A 24,849-nucleotide genomic window follows, 5' to 3' on the forward strand; every position below is an offset into this window, starting at 1 on the left:
TAAGATGAATGATTTTGCACCTCTGATGGAAGCAAAGTCTGCCAGAGGTTGGGAGAGAGCGTGAAGGACCCAGATTAACTCTTCCACATGGGCAAGGATTGAGTAACAAGTTTGTTTGCGGTGTTCTGACACAAAGAACCTATCTTATAAATGAAAAATATGACTGGCTGGCAACAATGGGATATCAGTGCTGTGTGGAGCTGTTGTCCCCAAATCAGCCCAAAATACTGAAGTAGATTTTATGTCAGGCCCTTCCATCGATTTGCTCTGTACCTGGAGTAGCATGCCATGAATGTCTGCTTGGCGTCTATCTGTGACTGTTGTCACCTGATCATATACTTGATATGATGTTGTTAACTTACACCCTTTGAGACCCTCAGGGTTTATTTATTCCCCCCATTATCCTGTCACATACTGGAGACTTCTCGTGGGGAGTGGTGATCACTGGAAAGTGCTTCTTTCACGCACCTCTTCACATTGCCCATCCCCAGACTGTCCCACTCAGATGAGTGATGATGCCCTTTGTTACTCTTTGGATATTGGGTGAGGAAATTGAGGATCTGGTAGTCTTTAAACTGGTAGAAGCTTTGAGGATGACTAACACAAAGGAAAAGGGTGCCTTTAGTGTTAACCCGTTATTCTGAACCTTCTTTTAGTGTTAGCAAGTTTAAGCCAGGAGTGTTTATTTCCCAAATTCAGAACAGACAACACAGTTGCAGACTTTGCAGGAATAAGTGAACTGAAACAAACAGGGAAAAAAAGGGGCATGTTTCTAACACTCAGTTTATTTCAAAAGATTTCTCTCACCCTGACCCAACTGTATGACTGTCAGATGGCATCACAGTTGCTGTGTGGGGGACTTAGTCTCCTTGCAGTTCTTACTCAGCTCTATCTTTGAGATTGTGCTTATGAAAAAGATCCAAGGCCTGAGAACCTCTGCTTCTTTTCATAACCTTAAATTAATTTTTGGGCTCCTCCCACATGCATACAAACAAACAAACAAACAAACCCTTTTAATGTCATCAGTCCACATGCAAGGAGTCTCATCTTTTCTGTCATCAAGTCATTGCTTGTTAGCTCCCACTTTGAAGGTGGTGAAGTCTCTCGAGTGTTCTTACAGCCTGAGGGCAGACAGTTAAGGCTCATTCCTATCATTGCCTGAGCCCTTAACAGGGTTTTTTAATTTATTATAAGGCATGACATCCTTTTCCATCCACTGGCTTGGGAAATATTTCAACGTCAAGTGTTTGTATAAAGCTTTTTCATATTAAAAATTACACAATCTGCATAACCAACCTGCAAATCTTACATGAATCCTTGGTATTATTATTGTGTGAAAGTGTAATGCTCATTGCTAATTGGTCTGAGACAAGAAACAGGACTAATCCATCACTGTAAGGTGAAAACAGTCATGGGGTGCACATGATCTAAGTTTGGAGCCAGATTAACTCAGTTCTGAGTCCTCGTTTGTACTTTGGAAGGCCTCTGCTCTCCCATTTCCAGCCATCTGTGAGTATTATCACCATAGTGTTTTAAGTTGGTAAGAATTAGCTCACCCATTTTTTTCTGCCATGGGTTTACATACAGTTGCTGTTACCTAAGCTGTGTCTGCGTTTCTCTGTTCTCTCGGAGAACTTGGGCACACTTAAGACTATGGCTAAGTGTTTGGGCCTTGCTGTCCATGTTAACCCTTCTTCTTGGCGTGCCAAGGTGGTGCAGAAGCACCAGGCTGTAATGCAGTATGTCAGAGGTGGCATCAGGCCAAAGCAAAGGGTGTTTCAGAATCTCCGGCCCAAATAGTTAACTGGGCCATGCTCTGCGTGCTTAGGACAACAGGGAGAACAAGAGAGCACACAAACTCTGTCCCAGTTTTAGTGGTTTTCTGTACCAGCTCCAGCATAAAGGGTGCTATTAAAGCAGTTCAGAGATTGCTCTGAGTTTTACAACCTCTCTATGGCCTTATGTGTTTGGAGAGAGGAATAGATATGTTAAAGTTTAAAATGAAATGAAATGAGAAGTGATTAGTTTTCTGCATTACTGAGAGAAAGAGAAGGATCTGACAGGGGTTAAGAGAAATTCCAGTTCCTCCCTACCCCTTTTTCTTTTATTCTAGTTTTAAGTCATTGTTAAAAAATCAAGAGCAGAGCAGTTGATATACTAGTGTTAGGAATACATTGAGTAAAGATTGACATATCCAAATGCTTGTCTGTTTTTTCTAGCTGTCAAGCAAAATTATACACCCTCCCAACAAGTCTTGCTTCGCATAAGCATGTCTTAAGGATGTGTGTACTTTCTTTGGCTAGTTTAGTCATGAGAGTGCAGAAGTATGTGCTGTTTTGTACTCCTCTATCAACTTAAAGCACTTTAACTACATCAGTACATTTTCTGAGCATGAATGCATTATATGAAGGCACATTTGCTGGTTCTTTTTATTGCTGTAGATTATGGAGAAAGATGATTAACCAATACAAAACATTCTTTTGCTGATATGACAGCTTACGTGTTTGAGGTTGTTGTAGTTTTGTTATTTTGGGGGTGGCGGGAAACCCAAACCAAACCCAAAACCAAACCCCAAATCCTACCTCTATTCAAAGTAGTTAAACAAAGCGTGTATTGATTAGGTCCAAAGTGTACCTGTTATTACTGCTTCTCTATGCAGGTATTTTGGGACTGGTTGTTTACATACAACTGAACGTTTGTGTAAGTAGTTGCAGATTCAGTCAAGAAGCTGGTAACAAAGTAGTAGTAACAGCAGAGCTGAAGACCTTTCATTATTTCTATTAACATGTGACTTTTGTTTGTAGAATGAAATGTGTCTTGCTACACAACAGCTTTCAAAGCAGCTCCTTGCCTATGAAAAGCAGGTATGTTCAACATATGCCTCTGATTTCTTTTCAGCCTCAGCACTTGCAAAGAAATCTGTGTAAAGAATGTGTTTTCCAGAATTGCTTAGGGGATTTGCTTTACTTGATTTCATATGAAGACTGTTGTAAAATTCCCCATGATGTTCAAGGGAGTTAGATCACTTCTGAAAATCTTAAAAAAAAAAAAACAAAACAAAACAAAAACACAAACAGTGCAAAATGCGAGTTCATAAATTTTTGAAGATACAAACTAGTCTATTCCTATTGTATGACCATGACTTCAAAATTAGTATAATAAGTAGTAATTATTTGTTATTCAAAATCCGTTCACCTAAAACAAAGGGAGCAGGGTAAAAGAATATGTATTAATAAGTTACTGTTTTTCCATTTAGTTTTATCTTTTATTGCATTTTGTAGGAGTATTCATTACCTTTGTAGTCAAACACATGTTGTATTTTATATTTGCTTTTATTGATTTACGGACCAAATGTGTGTTTTTGTTTTCAGCATTTTGCCTTAGGTAAAGGAGATGAAGAAGTGATATCCACCCTTCATTACTTTTCAAAAGTTGTGGATGAGGTAATTTGAATTGCCAATATTCTATTTTTACAGTATAGAATATTGGTGATTTTTCTTTTGGTCTTTGTCCTTTTGGTTCTGAGCCTTCCCACTGAAGGATAGATTGTGTCTGGTTTATATGGAATCATTTAATTGGGGAGGGGAAAGAAGTACAGTATCAGCCTTTCGCAGTGATCTCTCTAGCTCTACAGAGCACTAGAGCTGTTTCTGTGGCTTCATCCCACGTGCTGTCCTCGGCACAAAGCTGAACGTCCTCAATAGGGGTATTAGAAAAGAGACTGAAACAGGACATGTTTCAGCTAGACTGGGGCCATTTTTAATTTAATTCCCTTTTTAAAATGACATTTACAGTTTTAAGCTTCAAACACTGCAGTTTGAGCCAAAACTTGCCCGGGATGAGGGTAGGGCGACCGTGAATTAGTAAAGTTGCAGTTTAGTTACTGTGAGACTATGCAGAATCCAGGAGTGTCTGGGGGAGGCTGCAGAAATGCTTGCTGAAGGCAGGTTAGGTACTACAGCTGTGTGTGCTGAACACTTCTACTCTCTCTAGGTTGCTGCTAAGTACTGGGAGTCTTTCTAAATGCTTTTGTTAGACCTGCCTATATAATATTTCAATATAATCTTAGTATCTAGGTCCTTATTGCTTAAGTATCGTCTGTCACATCACTTTTTCTGTTGTGAGCAGGGCTGTGCTGTCAGAAAAGTGGTGGTATTAGTCTTACTTTCAACTTTCATTAAGAAGGCAAAAGGCTGTATTGAGGTTTGCTCTTTGGGAGAGGAGAGGAGATAGGAGGGTCATGGGGAAAAAAAAAGTAAAACATTTTAGAGCCCGTAGATAACTCTAACAATATAATGAGAGGAATCCTAAAGGTTAACTTTTCCCTAGGCTTATCCCAGTGCACGCGTGCTCTTAGGGGAAACTTGAAAGGAGCATTTGTTGTCACAAATCTTGTACTTTTCTATGTGAACTGTGAATAAATCAAAACAAGAACTTTCTTCTTCCCAGGTACAAAAGAACCATCCCATTTGGGAGCAGAAGGCTGAGAAGCCTCTCTATTCAGTTCTGTCAGTCATGTTTTCCCTCACAGGAACCTGCTCCATTCCTCAGACTCCTGTTCTGTGTGTGAGCTACCCCCTGTACCCATTTCTCAGTTGTCTGTTCTTCAGGCGTTGAATTGCCCTGGTTTAGTTTTATATTGTCTAGTGGGAAATACCAACATCATCTTTACCTGCATCACCCTGCCTAGAGGCCTCCAGAATACTGTGAGCAAGTGGGCAGAATATCATAGAATCATAGAATGGCGTAGGCTGGAAGGGCACCTTAGAGATCATCAAATCCAACCTCCCTGTCATGGGCAGGGATGCCTCTCAACTAGATCAGGCTACTCAAGGCTCTGTCCAACTTGGCCTTGAACACCTCCAGGGAGGGGGCATCCACAACTTCTCTGGGCAATTTATTCCAAAGTCTTACCACCCTCGTACTGAAGAATTTCTTCCGAAGATCTCATCTAAATCTGTTTTCCTTCAACTTAAACCCATTTCCCCTTGTCCTGTCAGTGGACATTCTTGTAAAAAGTCCCTCCCCAGCCTTCCTGTAGGTTCCCTTCAGGTATTGGAAGGCAGCTATTAGGTCCCCCGAAGTCTTCTCTTTTCAAGGCTGAACAAACCCAGCTCCTGCAACCTGTCCTCGTAGCAGAGGTGCTGCAGCCCCTGGATCATCTTTGTGGCCCTCCTCTGAACATGCTCTAACAGATCTATGTCTCTTTTATGGCGAGGACACGAGAACTGGACGCAGTATTCAAGGTGGAGTCTCACAAGAGCAGAGTAAAGAGGGACAATCACCTCTCCTGACCTGCTGACCACGCTTCTCTTGATACATGCCAGGATGCGGTTGGCCTTCTGGGCCGCATGAGCGCACTGCCGGCTCATGTGGAGCTTCTCATCTATAAACACCCCCAAATCCTTCTCTTCAGGGCTACTCTCAACCCACTCTGTGCCCAGTTTGTATTTGTGCCTAGGATTGGCCTGACCCAGGTGAAGGACCTTGCATTTTGACTTGTTGAAGCTCATGCAGTTTGCACTGGCCTATTTCTCAAGCCTGTTAAGGTCCCTCTGGATGGCATCTCTTCCCTCAAGTGAGTCCACGGCACCACACAGCTTGGTGTTATCGGCAAACTTACTGAGGGTGCACTCAATGCCGTCATCCATGTTGCTGACAAAGATGTTGAACAGCACTGGACCCAGAGCAGACCCCTGAGGGACACCGCTTGACACTGGTCTCCAGGTAGACATTGCGCCATTGACCACAACTCTTTGAGTGCGACCATCCAGCCAGTTCTTTATCCACTGAATGGTCCATCTGTCAAATCCGTGTCTCTCCATTTTAGAGACGAGGATGTCATGTGGGATAGTGTCAAACGCCTTGCACAAGTCCAGGAAAATGACATCTGTTGCTTTACCCACATCAACCAGTGCTGTAGCTTTGTCGTAGAAGGCCACTAAATTAGTCAGGCATGACTTGCCCCTAGTGAAGCCATGTTGGCTGTCACCAACCACTTGGTTATTTTTGATATTTTATGTCTGTCAGCATGTGGCGCACTCCAAGTTTGTAGTATCAGGCGCTCTAGCAGTGCGATTGAGAGTTGTCCTACCTGAACCCATCTAATAATCTTAGCATGCCACTGCAGGCATGAGAGCCTTGCCTTCGTCCTAAACAGTGTCACACGAGTGCTTTAAAATTTGTCTCCGTGTGCTGAATTCTGGAGAAACGTGTACAAAAACAGGAAAGGGAAACTGCTCTGAAGGTAAAATACTTGAATGGAGACCTTTCATTGTGGTCGCCTCCTGTTGCGAATGTGTCCCGGGTAACCCTCATGAATGGAAAGAGATCGTAGTCATGGTGGTGGGACTGTAACTCTGTGGTGCAGAGACTAATGAAGACTGGTTACTAAAGGCTAATTACAGATTAAATCCTGTTGGGTTAAGCATTAGAATTAATGGTCAAGTGAACTGCCCTAATACAGTATGTGGGAACTGAAAAGTTCTTAGATCCTTGGAAAACACCAGGCAGGAATTAAGCATTTAGGGGAAAATCCTCATCTGTCTCACCTATCTTGAGAAATGTATTTTAAGTACTGAAGTACCTTGAAGTACATGATATTCTTTTTTGTGTGTGTGCTGGGCACAAACGGCAGGCTGTACAGAGCTGTTACTTTAGGTTTTTTTGTTTACACTGTGTCTTAGAGCATTCCTCTGTTCTCTGTTTCAGCTCAATATTCTCCATTCTGAACTGGCAAAACAGCTTGCAGATACAATGGTTCTCCCAATAATACAATTTCGGGAAAAGGATCTCACAGGTAAATTTTGTTTTAAGTTTTAATTTTCCTCACGTGTTCCTTCTTATTTCATAATGAAGTGAGACGTAGTGCCATGTGATAATTTATTCTTTAATCATTCATAGAAAAGTTCTTTGTGTTATTTTTTTTTTCTGCTACAGAGTTTCATTGACAGGTGTGTGCTTTTCCTTAGACATAGGCAGTGCAAGGTCACCACAGAACACTTCATGCACCATGTGGTGCGAGTTTGAAAATACACAGCTTTGTTCTTTGCTAGGTCACTCTGCTTTTACACTAGTGTAAATTCACTGACTTTGTTGATATAATTGCCTAAAAAAAGGGAAATCTAGCAGTGAATCTGGCTTGCAAACTGTATTTATGCTGCTTTGGAAGTTCAGGTTTGTTTGAAAAGCACAAGAAAGAATGTTTTTTTAACTTTGGAATATAGTATATTCCCTCTCTTGTAAGGAATCATAGAATGGTCATAGAATGGTTAGGGTTGGAAGGGACCTCAAAGATCATCTAGTTCCAACTCCCCTGCCATGGGCAGGGACACCTTCCACTAGATCAGGTTGCTCAAAGCCTCATCCACCCTGGCCTTGAACACTTCCAGGGATGGGGCAATCAATCCTCTTTAAAGCCTTGCTATCCAAGGGTAGTTCCAACTAACCCGATTGCACAAACTTAGAAATTCATTACTTAAACGGCAAAGCAATAATGCAAACATTTGGTGTAATTTCAAAAGAAACAAGTTTGTATTCAAGGTCAAGGACACTCTAACCTACTCATGCAACAGAAACATGAGGTTTTACTGCAATGTTTTCTTTTTTTCTTTTTTTTTTAAACCCACTTTTCATCTCACTAATCTCAGTCCTGTTTATGTACTTTTTAAAGACATCATTTTCATGGGAGACAAAACAACTACAGCAAAATAATGACTGGTTTAGGTTCCTTATAGCATAGCATCTCATTTGAAATTGTGACAACATCAAGGTGTCTGTATTCGTGGATATCTTGTTTATAATATAATGTCTATATAAATATAAAGCATGGTAAGATCTTGGTTCTATAAACACTTTCCCACCTCTTTGATGTGGCTTCACTAATACAGTGATTCTGCTACTGTGTTTATGGATTCTGCCCCCTGGTTCATAAAAGAAGACATAAAAAAAAAAAGCAAGTGAAGCCTGCAACCACAGCCTCAGCTGCTTCATGAAAAATAGTGAGTTTCCCTAGCTTCCCTGGATGTAAAAATCTTTTTTGTTCTGTTCAGCCATTCATCACCACCTCCATTGTTCTCTGACACAGTCTGTAGAACAGCATTTTTAGTAGAGAGCTGGCCATATTGAAATTTCATCATAGGATTAAAGAAGGAAGATGAACTGTGTACTTGTTTTTACTTTTGATCTTGTTATGTCTATGTATTGAAAACTGTAGAAACCTCCAGGTACTAGTTAGTCACACCTGGGAAGAGTTTCTGTCTTTCTGCATCGGTGTCATGAGGAAATGTTCTGGGGAGAAAAAGGTGGTGTGAAGCTGATTAGTGAGTAGGTTGTTACAAATAATCAGAGACCATGATGACATCCTACAATTTCTCCTTACTCTTTTCACAGTTGCGTAATGTCAGTTCTTACGAATGTGCTTTCTCTGTAACTTTTTGAGAAGGGTTTTGCCAGTTGCAGCATACTTGGGCACGGACATTGAGAGCAGCTTGTGCCCAACACTTGTGAAAGTTAAGTCGCCTGTTTAGTTTCTCTTCCTTCTCCCTGTATCCAAAACTGGTGGCCAGTGTTTGTTATGTAAGCATTGTAGCCAGCAGCCAGATGTGTTACATATGTATTTATTTGCACAGAGAAACTTAGCAAAAGCTGTTCCACGTTGGTGAAGATTGGCATACAGGAAAGGGTCTTAGTTCATATGTCTCTGGGGCTTAGATTTCTCCGTATCAGAACTGCTGATCTTTTATGATAGTGGTGGGCCTTTTATGATAACAAGCGTACTGAAATGGTGCTTCTTTGGGTAAATTACACTGGCAGATAGGAATCTTATTCATAGTGATAACTTGCTCAATCAAGTAAACTCACTTGACTCTTAATTTGCTATTTGCCTGTTCATTTCTCTAGCAGCTGATCTGGTTTATCATTTTCAAGATGGGCACAACTTAGGCATCTCTGCTTTGAAAGGATTGGAGTGACTTAGGCAACGTTTGTGCCATAGATAGTCTCAGTTGAACAAAGTTTTTACAGCTGTTTTTACTTTGAATGTTTGATTTCTCTTTTCCAGAAGTAAGCACGTTGAAGGATCTTTTTGGCCTTGCTAGCAATGGTATGTTTCCCTGTTTTGTTTGTTTCTAGTGTGTGCACCTGTTACATCATAGAAGACGTTTTTAATCTGTGCACACACACATCACATTTCTAAAAAAAAATAATATTCCTTGTCTACAGAACATGACGTGTCCATGGCAAAGTATAGCAGGTTACCGAAAAGGAAAGAAAATGAAAAGGTAACGAACGTGAAAGGGAAAAGGAAAAGTTTTCATCAGCTGTTCTGTCTGCATCATTGTTCACTTATGAACTTTGGAGAGTTCATCAGTTAAATTCACAATAGCTCAAAATCAATAGCTGTGATTTTGTTTCCAAGCAGACACAAAGCTTTTAAACATCAATTCAGCAAAGCTATACCTGTTTTCTCCAAGTTAGGCAAGTGATCGGGTATTGTCTTGAACTACAGCCCTTCAGATCCAGGGGAGCTCTTCAGACAGAGGCAATCCAAATGGCTATAAATAGATATGTATAGGCCTACTGTTTTACAGCCCATGTGATGATTCTGTATCACTGGGTACAATTCATTGTGAACTGTCATGAAGCCTTGTGTCTGCCATTTATAAAGCATTACATTTTTTCACATCTACTTTCCTGCTGAATTTCTCTATATGGATTGTCATTCCACTTACACTACACATAACTCGGTTGGTGGGATTTTTTAACATTTCTTCTTCTTTTCCCACTGGACCACTATTCCAAAATGTATCCCTGTATGCCAAAAAAATGTGTGATTTGCTCTGTCCTGAGAGCGCATCAGTTCTACAGGATAGTCCTTTAAAGGAAATGCATTACAGAACGGGAAGTGATATAGCATATTGTGAATTATTCATTTCTGAATTCTGCACTTGCAGACTTGTATTGTGATCTAAGCTGCAAGTTTCTTGCACTGAGATCAGATCCAGAATGTTAGTTGTGGTAGTTACATAGTTGATAGACACAGGGGCTCCCCAATGCTTAAGTATCTTGTCAGAGAAGGGCTTAAAGTGCTTGCTTTGGGGTTTGGATTTGCTTTCTTAGTTTCTCTTCCTTCATTTTAATGTGTAGAAGTTCTGTAACGAGAGTTGTTTAAAGATAACTTTAAAATAATTAGTAAATATATCCATATGCACAGGAACACTTTGTCAACCTCTATCAATTTTTATTCAGATTAAGGCAGAAGTGGCAAAGGAAGTGGCAAATGCAAGAAGAAAGCAGCACCTTTCATCTCTGCAATATTATTGTGCCCTGAATGCTCTGCAGTACAGGAAGAGAGTGGCAATGATGGAACCTATGCTAGGATATACACGAGGACAGGTATGGACAGTAAAGTGTATATATCACATAGGTACGTCCCTAGGAAAAGTAAAACATTGTAGCTCTGGGTGGTTTTTTTTTGAGAACTGACAAAGGATAACAAGGGGGAAAAACTTTTATTCAGCATGCCTAGATTCTAACAACTGATTTTGTTCATGGCAGATAGTTGAATGTTTAGATATTCAGGAAGGACACTGATGAAAAGAAATCCAATACATTATATGCAAAAATCAGCCTGGGATTAATTTTTTCACAGCTAAGCTATCAGTGCAGCAGCATTTACTTCCACTGTTTACTCTGTCTGCACAAACTCTCCAACGTAGCAGTTCCCTTCCTGGCACATAATGTTCAGCATACTGATGAGGAGTGTACATGATAGGGAACAGAGCATGCACTGGAGAACTGTGAGGACAGAACAGTAGAGTGGGTAGAGCGTAAGGCTGGCAGATCCTTTTTTTAATCTTTATTCTGCCAGCAATTTGACAGAACATTTCTCAAGTCCATAAAATACGGTAGTAATACTAATAATCAGACCCTCCAGGATGTCAGGAGGGTCAAGAAGCTAGTATTTTCACAGCACTTGATTCTCATTACCACCCATTTTGAGGGTCTGTCGTGCTTCAACACTGATGGAAAAAAGCATTGGAAAAATGAGAATTAGGCTGTGAAATCAGGAAAAACGGATGCAGTGATCTGTTTGAGACTGTAGTGTGGATCAGCACCTCTGTTGTCCCGTGTCTTTCACAGATCATGTGCCCCATATAAAATAGATAATAAATGAGAATTCAGTCACCTTCCCCACCATGGGAGTTTATACTGCTTCTGTGCTGTAATTATACTGAGTGAAAGAACTGTATTGGTTTCCCGTACTGGAAGCCAAACAGAGCTTTCTTTCCCTGTATTTTATTTGGCAAAACTGCCGTATCTCAGTGCTTTATACAAGAAAGTCTTAGGTTGTCATGGGAATGACTGAGTAGCCAAAAGCCAGTTGATATTGATGCTTAAATACTGTGAAGTGCCCTTCAGCCCAAGTATAGATTTTCTTTATTAATTACTCAAAACATGTGTCTTATATTTCACATCGAATAAATGAGCAGGCCATAAGGAATTTTTGGAAGAAGCAGTGGCTAGTACGGGGTTTGTCTGACTGAAGACTTACATCAACATCTAAGCTAGGCGTGTCAATCTCTCGTTATCATCAGAGGAATGTGGAGCTCTTCCCTCCTGAAGTAGGCTTCTGAAATGGAATAGGTGAATCGTTCTTAAGAGAGCTCGCTTTCTCTCCTTTGTCTGTAAAGGGAGTGTGTGGTCAATAACATGGCTGCAGAAGAGGAATCCCACATCCCAAGGTTAGGGAAAAGGAGTGGAATCACAAGTAAGATTGGGTGAAATAGCTAATAAATTGCTTAACAGCCAAGAATTTGCTTTTGCATGTCTTTCCAGAGTAGTTTGCTGACTTTATTTTTTTTTTTAAAGCTAAATTATTGCACATATGTTCTAGCCATGTCCATGTTTCACACAGTTGCCAGTAGGTCTTATGATGACTGCGCGTCCCACAGCAGGTAGTCCAAGCTCAAGCCTATACTGAGTGCTCTGGTGATGTTGCATGCCTGCAGAACCCTGCCAGCTAAGTGGATTCATCTTCTGTCACAAAATGTGCACTTTGGCCTTAGTAACTTTTTTTAGTTCCTTCAGTAGAACAAAATCCATGGTAAATCTGTAGTTGATGTAACTGGTTGTCCTGGAGGCTTCTGCTACGCTTCATGACTTGCCTGCCTGACTTTTCTATAGCAGTTTAAAAATTTCCAGGTTGGAGTTGGTAGTCCAGGCTGGACTACAAAATCTAATGGATGATTTGTGTCCCATTCCTTTTGATATGGTGGCATTGCATGCAGTGGCTCGTAACACCACTAGACCCAATTCTGCACAGTGCTAGTATGGGAGAAGGCTGCCTCTTCCCTTATTTCAGTCATTTAGCAAGTTCACCTGTCAGAAGCCAATAGCTTATGTGTGTGTGAAAGGGTGGAAAGTTGCAAAAGTAAGAAATACAAAGAAAGGCAACACAGCTGTTTTGACCATGTGTTTGATGGCCAGCCAAAAGTGTCAGTCGTAATGGGATCACTGTTAACACAGTCCCCACAATCTGTTACTTGTCTGCCAAAGCCAAGAAAACTTCCAATGTCTGTTGTTTTGTTTTTTTATTTTTCAGATCAACTTTTTTAAGAAAGGAGCAGAGATGTTTTCCAAAAGAATGGACAGCTTTTTGTCATCTGTTTCAGACATGGTTCAAAGGTAACATGGTACTTTAGCACTGTAACCTTCAGCACATGACAGAGAGGAACTTTGTTTCTTTCTCATGAGAGTCTTTCCATACTTGCATTGTGTCGTTGGGCATATTTTGTTAAAGCAGCAGGTGGAAAGGAGGTATGTTTGTACATGTAAAGGAAAATGCTGTCAGTGCACTGCAGAGAGTATTTTTTACAGTGTAGCCAGGAACTATATACTGTAAAGTGTTTGCATGCTTTCGTACATCCTGGTGTCCCTTCATGGACACAAAGCATGGAATCTGCGCTTGAAATTGGTTAACAGAATTAATATAATAGAGCTAAAGTGCATTCTGAATTAGAGGTATTTATACTTGCTGGGTCTTCTGTAATAGTACTGCACCAATAACCCATTAACCTCCCAGATAAAGATTTAAGGCCTGTAGTGTTTGATGCTGTAACTACACAAGCAAACAAAACTTCTTGCCCTAGAGAACATATTCATTGCATCCAGTACAGGCTGTATCGGTCTACTGAGTTCAACCTGCTTTGGCTAAGTCCTTATTTCAATAAACGGCCTCACTTTTGTGCTCTTAACTTTGTGATTATTTTTTCTCTCCCCGCCCCCCCATAGTGAAGACTGACATTCTCTTTATAATTAAGTCCCTGTAAACATAAACTTTACATTTAGAATGTAATCATATTAGAGATAGCATTAATCACTTATTTTAAGTTAGCTGGAACGCTAAACTGAGTCCTTCACTTTATTGCTTCATACATTTCATATTGGACTGTATCCAAATCATTACTTATTCTGACTCTGGTGGCATTTTAAATAATACATGTTAATTTGAGAACAGTGTTACAAGTAATCTCCTTGTACAGTAGATTCTTTCACTAAAAGATTCTTTACTTCCTGTACCTCTATACTTATTTATATATCTTTTCACACTCAAATCTGAAATAAATCCCTCCACAGTCTACATAGCGTTTGTACAGACTGGAGAACAGATTTTAAACTCCCTTGAAACAGTGCCCTTTATTTGGTAAGGCTAGAGCACATCGATTGTGTCTTATAGGTACAGTTGAGGATCCTCGCCGTAGAATAAGCCCTTTTTTTCTGAAGTCTGATGGATTTGAATTCTGGATAGTACACAGTAGTAAATGGAAGCAAAAATAGGTTGCTTAGTTGGTTTGCTGAGTCTGGTTTTTGTGTTTCAAGTCTGTCATACAGCAAAGCTTGAAGGTACAACTCAAATGCAACTACTGCAGGAGTGTGATGTCTGTGGAAACACCAGCAGAGAAGCTTGCAAAATTCTGAATGACACTGTGCAGCTTAGCAATTACTGGCACAGGACATGGTTTCATGACTTAAGATTACACAGCCACTGAAAAACGTGCTGCCCACTCCTTTCCTTCTTTATTGCTGGGGATCACAAGGCCTCAGTGAGTCAGATCTGCTTGCTAATCAAGCTAAAAGCTTTCTATTTGTCAGATTTGTTTTCTTGGAACAACAAGCCGATGAGACCCATTGTGCAGCCACAGAATTTCAGCATGCACCTCTTTAAGCTCATTGTGAAACTGACTCTTCATATTTAAAAATATTTCAATTTATAAGATGAATATTGCTATCTGTAAAAACACATAAGAGAAGACAGATGACTAAAATATTCTCAGTAACCAATTGGTCTGCTAATTGCTACAAAGGCATTCAACTTCAGAATTGTCAGGTGTTCTCTCATTTCTACCTTGAAGAGAGGAGAAACATGCCTTAGGAAGAGGAATCCAGTCTTGGGAACCATGAATATGCCAGGGTAGTTTTGTTGGAAGCAATTTGTGGTGCAACAAAAATGAGTGATCAAAAGGTTCATAAAGTAGCTCTTATGTAAAAACTGACAGCAGTGTTCGATTTTATTTCAAAATGGAATTTAAATCTTATTCTGACATACAGTGATGATGTTGAAAGGCACTAGCTTGCAAAATATGGTCTAATTTAATTCAGATCTGATGATATTAACCAGCCTTTATAACTCAGCCACTCATGACTTGGCTAGGTGGTAAGATGCACACAGCTGGTCTCATTTTGGAGGTGATGTGGAAGTCTCAGCTTTCTAAAGATGTGGAAAAGCTGGAAATAAGCCAACATGAAATACACCAACATCATGATGCAAGAGTGACTCTTCGTCTGGCCAGTCAGATAGTGCTTGTGCTGACTTAAATGTAGCACTGTGTCTCTAGATTACTTCAACAGTTAACAGGATATGACCAACTTCTACAAAAGACTGGGGAGGAGAACGGGAGAAGAATCATATGTACTTGCCTTGTACTTTTCCACAGGCTTTTTGCCACTGTCAGAGACAGGTTAGTAGACTACCTGGATCTCTGGTCCGTAAAGCCTGTGTTACGTGCTCATGTTCTCCCAAAGGTTTAACCACTTGGGCAGGAAATAGGGAGAAAGTTCCTTATTGCCTAGGTGCAGGTATTAATGACTTTCTAAGGTACGCAATGACAAGTATTCTTATGTTCCCACCCTATGAGTTTTCCTAGAAGCCTGGGTACAGTTAATAAATTCTCAGGTTTGGAGAAGTTAATAAAGAAATCAAATATTTGCTAGTATTGTTTCTCTGAAACCCAAAGAACAGCTCCTGCAGTATGGACCTTGAGAGGTCATCTAGTCCACTCTCCTGCTGAGAGCAGGGTCAGCTAGAGCTGAGAGCTCAGCACTGTGTCCAGACAAATCTTGAGCATCTGTATCTCATGCCTGGCACACGCAGAATCTGGTTACAGCTTGTGTCCACTGTCTCTTCTTCTGTCACTGCACACCTCCAGGCAGGGTCTAGCTCCATCTGCTCTATACTCTCCCATCAGGTAGTTAAGCTAGCAGTGAGATTCTCCTGCTGAGCCTTCATTTCATGAGAAGAAGCTGCAAGAATTGTTTTTCAGCCTTGTGTCAGGTGTTCTGGCCTCCTAGCCATCTTAGTGGCTCTTCACTTGACTTTGTCTAATTTGGTTGTGTTTTTGTGTGCTGGGGCACCAAACCTAGACACACTACTGCTTTGGAGCCTCTCAAGTGCTGAACAGATGGCAGTGATTAGCTCCTTTGACCTGCTGGCTGTACTCTTGCTCATGCAGCCTGGGATGTGACTGTGGTTTTTGCCACGAGGGCATGGTGCTGGCTCATGTACAACTTGTCCCCTAGGACTCCCAGGTCTTTTGCTGAAAGTTGCTTTCTATCCAGATGCCTCTCATCCTTTACAGTTGCATGGGGTTATTCCGTCTCAGGCAGGACTTTTGTCTTTGTCTTTGCTGAACTTCATGAGATTCCTGTCTGCTTGTTTCTATAACATGTCAAAGTCCCTCTGAACAGCAGCCCTCCACTCTACCAGATCTGACAGTCTTCCCAGTTTGGTGTCATCTGCTCCTATGGCTTGTCCAGCTCTTATTAAAGACTGTAAACCTGTGAGCCTCGTATTGATCCATGAGGAACATCACTAATAGCTGGTACCAGCTGGGCTTCGTCTCACTGATTACAACCCTTTGAGCTCAGTAGTCCAACCATGTGTAGCTACTGTATGAGACATATCGAGAGTAACATCTTCAAGCTGGGCTTTCAAAATAGAGAGCAAGGGAAAGTCCTAGCTGTGGTTTTGCCGCTAGCCTGCCAAAGATAGCCATGTTTTCCTTAAACCATTGTAAATACCTTAAGAGCATATGCATCCTGTCTCTTTAGGCTCAGATGACACTTTCTGGGAGCAGTTTGCTATTTTATGACTCTTCCTTCCATTCTTTCCTAACTGCACTGATTTATCTAGTCCTTAGAGAAAGCCTTGAACATGTAGTCTTTCATTGTATTTCCTATTCTAGAAGTAGACTTTCTTTGCACTGCTCTCCGATATAATCTCAACTGGGGTTTTTTTTTGTTCATTTTGGGTTACAGATGTTAGCTGTATTCTGGTATAAATTGACTGATGATGACTTTGCGTTTCTTGTTGTGTTGACTTTTTTTCCAGCATACAGGGAGAGCTGGATGCTGAAGCTGAAAAAATGAGGGTATCCCAGCAGGACTTAATTGCAGTTAATGAATCTGTTTACACTCCAGATTCTGATGTAACTTCACCTGCTATCAATAGAAATCTCATCCAGAAGGCTGGCTACCTTAATCTTAGAAAGTAAGAAGACGGTTACTACCCTCTGGTTTCTTTAATTGCTGACTTGTTGCTACTTTTTTTTTTTTTTTTAAGGTTGTAAAGACTCCTCAGCTAATGATGTTTGAGGCTCCTGCATCAGTGGTAGCTGTACCCTTCAGCTCCTAAGTATCTCTCTCATCTTTGGAAATGTGGTTTAGAAGCTTAAACCATTTCAGACTGTTTTCCTGAAACCAGAAGTTTGCTTCTAGTTGAATTCACCTACAGGGATGATTTCCTGCATTCCAGTGTCTAAAAATTAGAAACTGATGAAGCTGGATTCAGATTGTTGCCAATTCTTAAGGCTAATGAAAACATAGTGTTTACAAAAATAAACAGCTATATTTTATAGTTAATACATGTTTTCTTAAACAACCTCCTTTACATAAATAAATAAAAGCTTTATGAACAATGCAAGTGCATAACTTTGAGTATATGCCATACGTAGAGTTACCTCTGCAGATTTTCCAAATAAAATCTTCCATCAGCTTCCACAAGAGCTGTGTATATTGGTGGCTTATAGTAACCTTGTTTGTATGATTGATTAAATATCAGTTTATTTGACTAGTAATATTTTTTTTCTGAGTGGACATTTATTAATTTCTTGTAGCATTCTAGGAGCTGGATTACAATATAATAGGACTCCATAACTAGGGAGGAGATGGACTCTCAGATACTACTTGCAGAAGATACTTTTTTTCATAATGGTTCTTTATGCTGAAATTGTTCGTGCTGCTTTTCAGATTGAAAATACTTTTTTTTTAAATCCGTCTTAATAGTGTTTCATGTCGGTTACTCAGTACCAATAATCCTTTTATTCCTTAACTAGGAGATACTGCAGAGAATGTTTTTAACTTGGGACGTTAGGAATTAGTTTAATTCTTCAGTTTTCTTTAAGGATTAGTCTCTGCTAGGAATAGGTGCTGCTTTTACTTCTTGAGAGACTCATCATAAAACAAATTCCAGGGTTGAACATAAAGTTCAGATTAGCATCAGGGTATGTTTGCAGTTTCAGGTATGTTTGGAGTTATTTCTGAATACTTATGAGTCTTTATCACTGCATCTTCTCTTTAGTAAAACAGGTCTGGTGACTACAACTTGGGAAAGACTGTATTTCTTCACTCAAGGTGGCAACTTGATGTGTCAGCCAAGGGGAGCAGTAGCTGGAGGATTGATTCAGGACCTGGACAACTGCTCTGTTATGGCTGTAGATTGCGAAGACAGAAGATACTGCTTTCAGATCACTACTCCTACAGGCAAAGCGTATGAGACAGGTTTTATTTGAGCACAGCCAGTCACACCTACCCTTTCAGATGCTGTTTCATGTAAAACATGCTTGCTATAGTAGTAAGCCTTTCTGGGTTTCCAGAAGGGTGTTTCCAAATTAAAAGCTTATTCCTTCCCATCCTCCCCCACAACTGCCTGCACAGCACATGTGGTATCCTTTTGCTGTAGCTTAGTCATGATTTTTGTTCCTTTGATGGTTAATAGATACAAAGCGTGGTGAAGTTATTGTAAGACTTGGAGTCAGACAGGCCTGGTGTCCACTGTTTGCACTGATACGCTATGTTTGTGTTTTAGGGGTATAACCCTTCAAGCAGAAAGCAAGAAAGAATACGAGGAGGTAAAAATATTTTCTTAATGTTGTTATTCTTATATACAAGTGCGCTTGAAGAGTTTAATTTCAGTTTTCCCTTCCAGTGGATATGTGCCATCAACAACATCTCCAGACAGATCTATCTCACTGACAATCCAGAGGTGGGAGCTTGTTTCCGTCTTTCAGTTCGTTCCTTCCAACTTGTTTTCCTGTTGTTCTTTACATGGCAATGTAAAGTATGTGTGTAAAAGAGCTGTTCGTTCTTGTTTTCGTAGGCAGCTGCAATCAAGTTAAATCAGACAGCCCTACAAGCAGTGACTCCCATTACGAGTTTCGGGAAAAAACACGAAGTTCACCACCCCAGGTAACATACTCACTTGCACGGACTAGGGACTGTGTGCTCAGTCATCTTCTTTTTACAGGGCAGCAGTCACCCAGGAGAAAGCCCTGTCTAGGCCCTGGCCTAACAAGCCTGTGTGTTCCAGCAAGTTCCTCGACTTCCGATGTTTCCTGCTGAAAGGTGTAATTGATGCCAAGTGTTGAGGGTAGTGCTTACTGCTCCACATCACAGCTTTGAAGCTCCTTGCAGTTGCCATTGGGATTTTGCTTTCTTTGGAAACACACACAATGCTTTATTTATAAGTGCTTTGCTGTAAGGGAGTGACTCGTAGCGTGGATAATACAGCAGAGTCTCCAATATACATTGAAGTAAATACATTCCTGCGTGTTACCTCAAGCAGTTCCTGTCAGTCTGTCACAGGAATATGCCTTACACTGCTGTCAGAATAATTACTGTTTTTCTCTTGTGCTCATTCAGGTCAATCAATAAAGCTCCCCTCCTTAAAAATTCTTAATAATGTTCTAGGATACGCTTACATTCAAAATACATATTTTATGTATCATTTATTTCTGTCCACATGATCGTAGCATCTTGCCTAGTGGGAATTCTTCAGACTGCATCATCAGAGTTGGCTTTCAAGCCCAGTGCTGGACTGAAATCCTGCTTTCAGAAGCAGTGTGATAAATAATATAAGGCAAGTTTGTGTCACACTGATTTCAGCATGAGGAGACTTCTCTGCAAGTTTTGCCAGAAAACTGTAAATTCTGACTCAGATACTTACTTCTAGAAATTCAAACCTTTTCTGGGTCTTCTGCCTCCGAAGCCAGTGCCTTTATTATGATTTATGATTCCCATTATTATGATTGCTTACAGGTTCCAAAGATTCCCTATAGCCATAGGGAATGCCAGTCGATTTCTTTCTGATTTTATTCACAGTACTGCTGTTTCACTTTGATTACAAATAAAAGAGCATTGCTGTTGATTTCACTGGGCAAAGGAAATAGCTGTTTCATTGACAACTAATCTCCCAAGTCACTTTTACATCTGTATGCAACCCGAAAACTTCCTAGAAATGGAAGATGCTGCTAGTAAACCCGGTGTACCTTACGTCGTGATGTGTATAGTTACGATTTCTGCAGCTGTGGGAAACTTAGCGTTTCATTCTCTTTGAGAAAAGGTGCGGGAGGAAATCTGACCCAGTGCGTAACACTTCTCAGCTGTCACGTTGTAACAAGCCTGTGGCCAAGTAAGATCTGAAAAAGACGCCAAGATTGCGACTGACGCCTTTACAAACCAGTCCAGGCTGTGCTGTTTGAACTGGTAATGCGGCTGTAATACAGCCACGAGAGGGCAGAGAGGCAAACAGCAACCTATTGCTGAAAGTCTGCCCATGCTCAGGAGTTGCTCTGTATTCAGATTTAAGATACCAACGTTTACTTTGTTCCTAAATAATTTTCGGTATAAAAAATAAAACAGATTTTATTAGTGTCCTCAGTAACAGGTAAATAGAAAAATATTCTTATTTATGCTTATGTATACTAGTTCTCACGTTGGGTTTTTGAATACTCTTGTCTCCCTTCCGGAGCAAAGATAGGGTGTCACTGATTGATTGAAACTTTTTTTTTCCCCGTTTTCACTTTAGCCAGAATGTAAAGAATATGGAAAATGATAAAATAATTCCCAATGAATCAGCTGGTATTCACGACTCTGCACAACTCATTGCTCCTGGAACACCGATTCAATTTGATATCGTACTGCCTGCCACAGAATTCCTGGACCAGAACAGAGGTGGCAGGTATGGCCAAAGATAGAGATCAGTCACTGTCATAGAGTGATTTCAGGGGAGAAAATGAGGTATTACAGCATTTGTGTGTGGTGACCAGAATCTGCAATTAAGAGTTCTTATTCTTGTTTCACAGGCGTGCAAACCCATTTGGGGAGTCTGAAGACAGCAGCAAAGATGAGGAGGAAGGTCAGTGCTTTGTTTTTCTGGATAAAATTAGTCATGATTTTAGGCCTAATTCAGCTGTCAGCTAGCCAGTGTCTTGTAATGAAAGCACCTGATGCCATGGAGCAGCAGTAACAGGCCATAGCACCGTTGAAAGTAATTACCTTTCAGAAGCCAGTTAAGCGTCACTGCATGTGAAAACAAGCACCTTTTTCTTTGACAGGCCAAGCTGTATTCCAGATCAGGTTTATTTCAAATATTTAAAGGCAAAAAGATTTGATTTGCTTGTTTTTCCTTTCATTCTTTTTTTTTTCTTTTTTTAAAGTAGCTGTTGACTAGAAAGGGTTTGATGGGACTGTATTATAATTCTGCTCAAGTCTGAGGCTGCTTTGTAGCCATTTCTTACCCACGTGTACTCTGAAATCCACAATCTAAATCTCATGGAAGCCCAAGATAGCAGCAGCAGCAGCGTGTCTCAGCAGAAGTGTTTCTTATTGCTGTGCCCTTTCCCTCCTCCCAGGGATGTGCCAGTAAAAGTCAGCAGTTCTGACTTGCCTCTACCAGCACGGCGCAGGGCTGAGACCCCTGGCTGTGCTTCTCTTCCTCTCTGCCATTTACATCCACTGTCGGGAACCAACAGCCCCTGTCAGAAAACCGCTCACAGAACCAAAGCAGAACCTGCTGATTTGAAGGCTCTCGCTTGCACATGCTGCTGCCACATTGCTTAGTGGTCTTTGTGGTGTCTTCTGCAGTGCAGACACAGCTGTTGTGGCCTTTGAGTGGTCACGTTCAGCAGGACTCGTCCCGCTTTGCCTCGCTCACCGCCAGCCATGAAGGGAGCCTGATCGGATCGTGGCTCTGTTGCATAATGGCTATCAAGTTGTATATAGGAGCCTTATGGTGGTAGTCAATGAGCAAGGAAGGATTTAATGGAAACCTTATTGGAACCAGCTGCACGGAAGGTCAGAAGGACACAGAAGAAGGGAGGAATGTATGAGGTTTGAAGATAAGAGTTAATTTGATGGAAGCCAAGGCTTGTGCACAATCATAAATTTATCACAGTTTATGTGCACTTTCTAACAAGATAGGCAAGTGGATTTTACCAGCTAATCAAATAAGGCATAAAGGACCAGTTACACTTTTAAAGCTTCCAAGCAACGGTGATTTTTTAATTATTTTTTTCTCCCTTCACTGTTAGTTCAAGCACTGTTTAAAACTGGGTCAGAGCACTGCCTGGCTCATAGCAGGAAGTCCCCATCCCCGCGCTCACCACCCACAGGTTTACTGCTGAATTTCTAAAGCGAAAAAAATAATTTCATTGATCACTTCAGGTACTGGAAAATTGAAGTAGCACAGTGAAGGAAGTCACACCTTTTGTCTTCCAGATTCACTCTTGCAGCAGATGTTCATAGTTCGGTTTTTAGGATCTATGGCTGTTCAGTCAGATGACACAAGTGAGGTGATTTATGAAGCTATGAGACAAGTGTTAGCTGCTCGTGCCATCCACAACATATTCCGTATGACTGAATCCCATCTCATGGTCACCAGCAAGAACTTGAGGTACTGTAAAATCTTCAGCTTCTCAATGTTCTGTTCTCTTCATACGACTTGTGATTAGTAAAGTATTTTTGGTTTTGTTTTTCCAAGAAATATACTCTTTGAGGGAGCAAGATCCCGAGATTAACTTTACTTAGTAAAAATGTCTCTTTTCTTACTCTGTAGTGTCTGTAGATCCTCCTGACTAAGGTATAAGAACATCCTACCAAAATTTAAAGGATGTGGTGGGGCTATGGAAGCCCCACAAAGATAAAGATGCAAAAAAGTGAATTGGAAGATTCTCTTTCCTTACATGTAGTTACAGGAAGAGAGCCATCGCTGTCCTGTTGTCAGTATTGTCACTGTAGAAGGTGTTGATTCCAGACATTCACTGTAGCTGGAGTGCGTTTGTGTCCATGTTAGCGTATCATGATACGCTCAGGACACTTAATAAAGTGGTGACTCAGAAAGCTCCTATGATCTACATGTCAGGTGGCTGAAGTCGGGGTCTAGAGTTGGATCTTGCCATCGAACGACATAAACTCACAGATAAAGCGTTTGATTCTTCACCTGTAAAATTTCCTCACCTGTAAAATTGCTGTAGTCATCGCCTTACCATTATAAAGCACCTTGAAATTACCATGAGTCACTCAAAAATAATTTACTTTCCTTTTCTTTCCCTCCACGTAATCGCAGGTTAATAGATCCTCAAACCCAAGTCACACGAACCAGCGTAAGTGACTTTTGTTTTGAATCTGGTTTTCTGCCACAGCGTTGAATGCTCAGGCACATGAACTTGTGCTCTTGACCAAGCTCACCATATGACGGTTTTTAAAAATGAAATTCTTTATTATACTTTTCCAGTTTGAACTCGCCACTGTGACACAGTTTGCTGCTCATCAGGATAACAGGCGACTGATTGGCTTTGTGGTCCATCTCAGTGAGATTCTGGGAGAAGAATCCATGAGTGCATATGTTTTTGAGAGCAACACAGAAGGGGAAAAGGTTTGCATAACATTCAGTAAAATACTTGACTTAGAAAACAGGTCTTAGGCTTCCTGGCTGAATGCATCTGGGAAGCAGTGCTACAGAAGCAAGAGCAGCTCGATTCCTTGCCAGGAGAACATGCCTTAACATGCAAACCTTGGATGGCTTATGTCTAAAAAGGACCGGATTTATAGATAGTGCAGCAGCACGTACAGCAAGGAGGAAGGGATGTGTCTAGCACCAGCACTAACAGAAATGAATATCAGCTACGTTGAGATGTGTACCTCTAAAGGTTTCAAAGAGAAGACAGCCATGCTGCGTTAACACCACTGGGTGCCTGATCCGGGTGATAATTTTAACAGACTGTTAAAAATAAGGAATGTGCTGGAGAAATTTTGTCTTAAAAAAACTATGTTACATGCACTGGAAAAGATTCCCCAGGTTTGGAAATAAAATTTGGTGAATAAAACTGAGTTGAGTACAAAGACTTACCAGCCTCAGTGAGCTTTGAAGCAGAACCCAAGATAGTTTTATTTTTCTTTAGCATGGTGAATTGGTGTTCTCCCTCAGCTTTTAGACCTGTATTTAGGAATAAGTTTGCATTGACACTTCTGTGTTTTAGTCCCAGTTAAGGAACAAAACAAAACCAGAACTGAGCTTTACATGCATTTTTTTTTCTTTTTTTTTTTTTTTAGATTTGCTACGCCATTAGCTTGGGAAAAGAAATCATTGAGGCACAGAAGGTAAGTTTGTTTCATTCCCAACGTCTGTGTTATGATAAATCGTATTCTGCTTTTGTTTGCACTGTCCAGGTACCGCTGGTGCGTGCGAGAAAAAAGAACTGCCACTCTCCCTAATGACAAGGTTTTGCAGACGTTATTTAACACAGTCTCTGGGTGGTTCATACAAAACTAAACTAGTTTGACTCCGCAGCAGCTTGACTTAAGATAAAATTTGTCACCCTAAATCAAATTTAGAACTATACAAATCCAGTTGCTCACGTTTGGAAGGAAGCTGTGAGCAGTTTGGGGAAAAAAAAACCAAACTCCTTTGGATGAAGTATAAATTGCACCCATTGCTGTTTCACTTTTGGAAACTCATATTCATTCCTCCCTTAGGGAGGAAAAACACACAAAGTCTTCTCGCTTAAAATGAATGGCAAAGTTACCTAGGCCATGGTAGATAAATTTATATAGATAAAGATGTGACACTAATGCATTAATATTGCTGTGTCCTTTCGCTGCTACGATTTCAGAACAAGCTGGGGGAATGAGCTTTTAGCCACAGGCAATAAGCACAAGTATAATAAATAATTTATTTAGATAGTTCTTTTTCTCCTTGTTTTTCAGTAATTTTATCAATGTCAGATAAGAACAGCAAAATAAAGGCTCAAAATTAATGACTTCCCCCTCCCCCCCCCCCCCTTTAAATACCCAAGGGGTGGTTTTACTGATCCAAAAGGGATTATTTGTTTCAAAACTTTAGGCCAGAATTATTCACGTTCAAACCTTTGGACTAAAGGTTGTTATTAAAAAAAAAATATTGCCAAACCGTAACAAGAAGTGCTGGGAAAACTGCGTGCTCCTCTGACAGATTGC

The 24,849-nt window shown here is 40.6% G+C and overlaps 1 protein-coding gene across 1 annotated transcript in view; it reads left to right on the forward strand.

The window, feature by feature from the left end:
• The window catches only part of APPL2 (adaptor protein, phosphotyrosine interacting with PH domain and leucine zipper 2), a 37,703-nt gene that overhangs the window by 12,695 nt on the left and 159 nt on the right, over positions 1-24,849 (forward strand). Inside the window, exons 3-20 of the mRNA XM_086610280.1 lie at positions 2,805-2,864; positions 3,372-3,443; positions 6,712-6,799; positions 9,062-9,103; positions 9,223-9,281; positions 10,249-10,395; positions 12,605-12,687; positions 16,670-16,828; positions 17,918-18,106; positions 18,425-18,467; positions 18,545-18,601; positions 18,716-18,804; positions 20,423-20,575; positions 20,700-20,752; positions 22,114-22,288; positions 22,961-22,997; positions 23,129-23,269; positions 23,947-23,994. Of these exons, the coding sequence (XP_086466406.1) occupies positions 2,805-2,864; positions 3,372-3,443; positions 6,712-6,799; positions 9,062-9,103; positions 9,223-9,281; positions 10,249-10,395; positions 12,605-12,687; positions 16,670-16,828; positions 17,918-18,106; positions 18,425-18,467; positions 18,545-18,601; positions 18,716-18,804; positions 20,423-20,575; positions 20,700-20,752; positions 22,114-22,288; positions 22,961-22,997; positions 23,129-23,269; positions 23,947-23,994 (1,695 nt within the window). The remainder of the gene's footprint in view (positions 1-2,804; positions 2,865-3,371; positions 3,444-6,711; positions 6,800-9,061; positions 9,104-9,222; positions 9,282-10,248; positions 10,396-12,604; positions 12,688-16,669; positions 16,829-17,917; positions 18,107-18,424; positions 18,468-18,544; positions 18,602-18,715; positions 18,805-20,422; positions 20,576-20,699; positions 20,753-22,113; positions 22,289-22,960; positions 22,998-23,128; positions 23,270-23,946; positions 23,995-24,849) is intronic.

This window comes from Tauraco erythrolophus, chromosome 4 (assembly GCF_009769465.1).
Source record: "Tauraco erythrolophus isolate bTauEry1 chromosome 4, bTauEry1.pri, whole genome shotgun sequence".
Lineage (NCBI taxonomy): Eukaryota > Metazoa > Chordata > Aves > Musophagiformes > Musophagidae > Tauraco > Tauraco erythrolophus.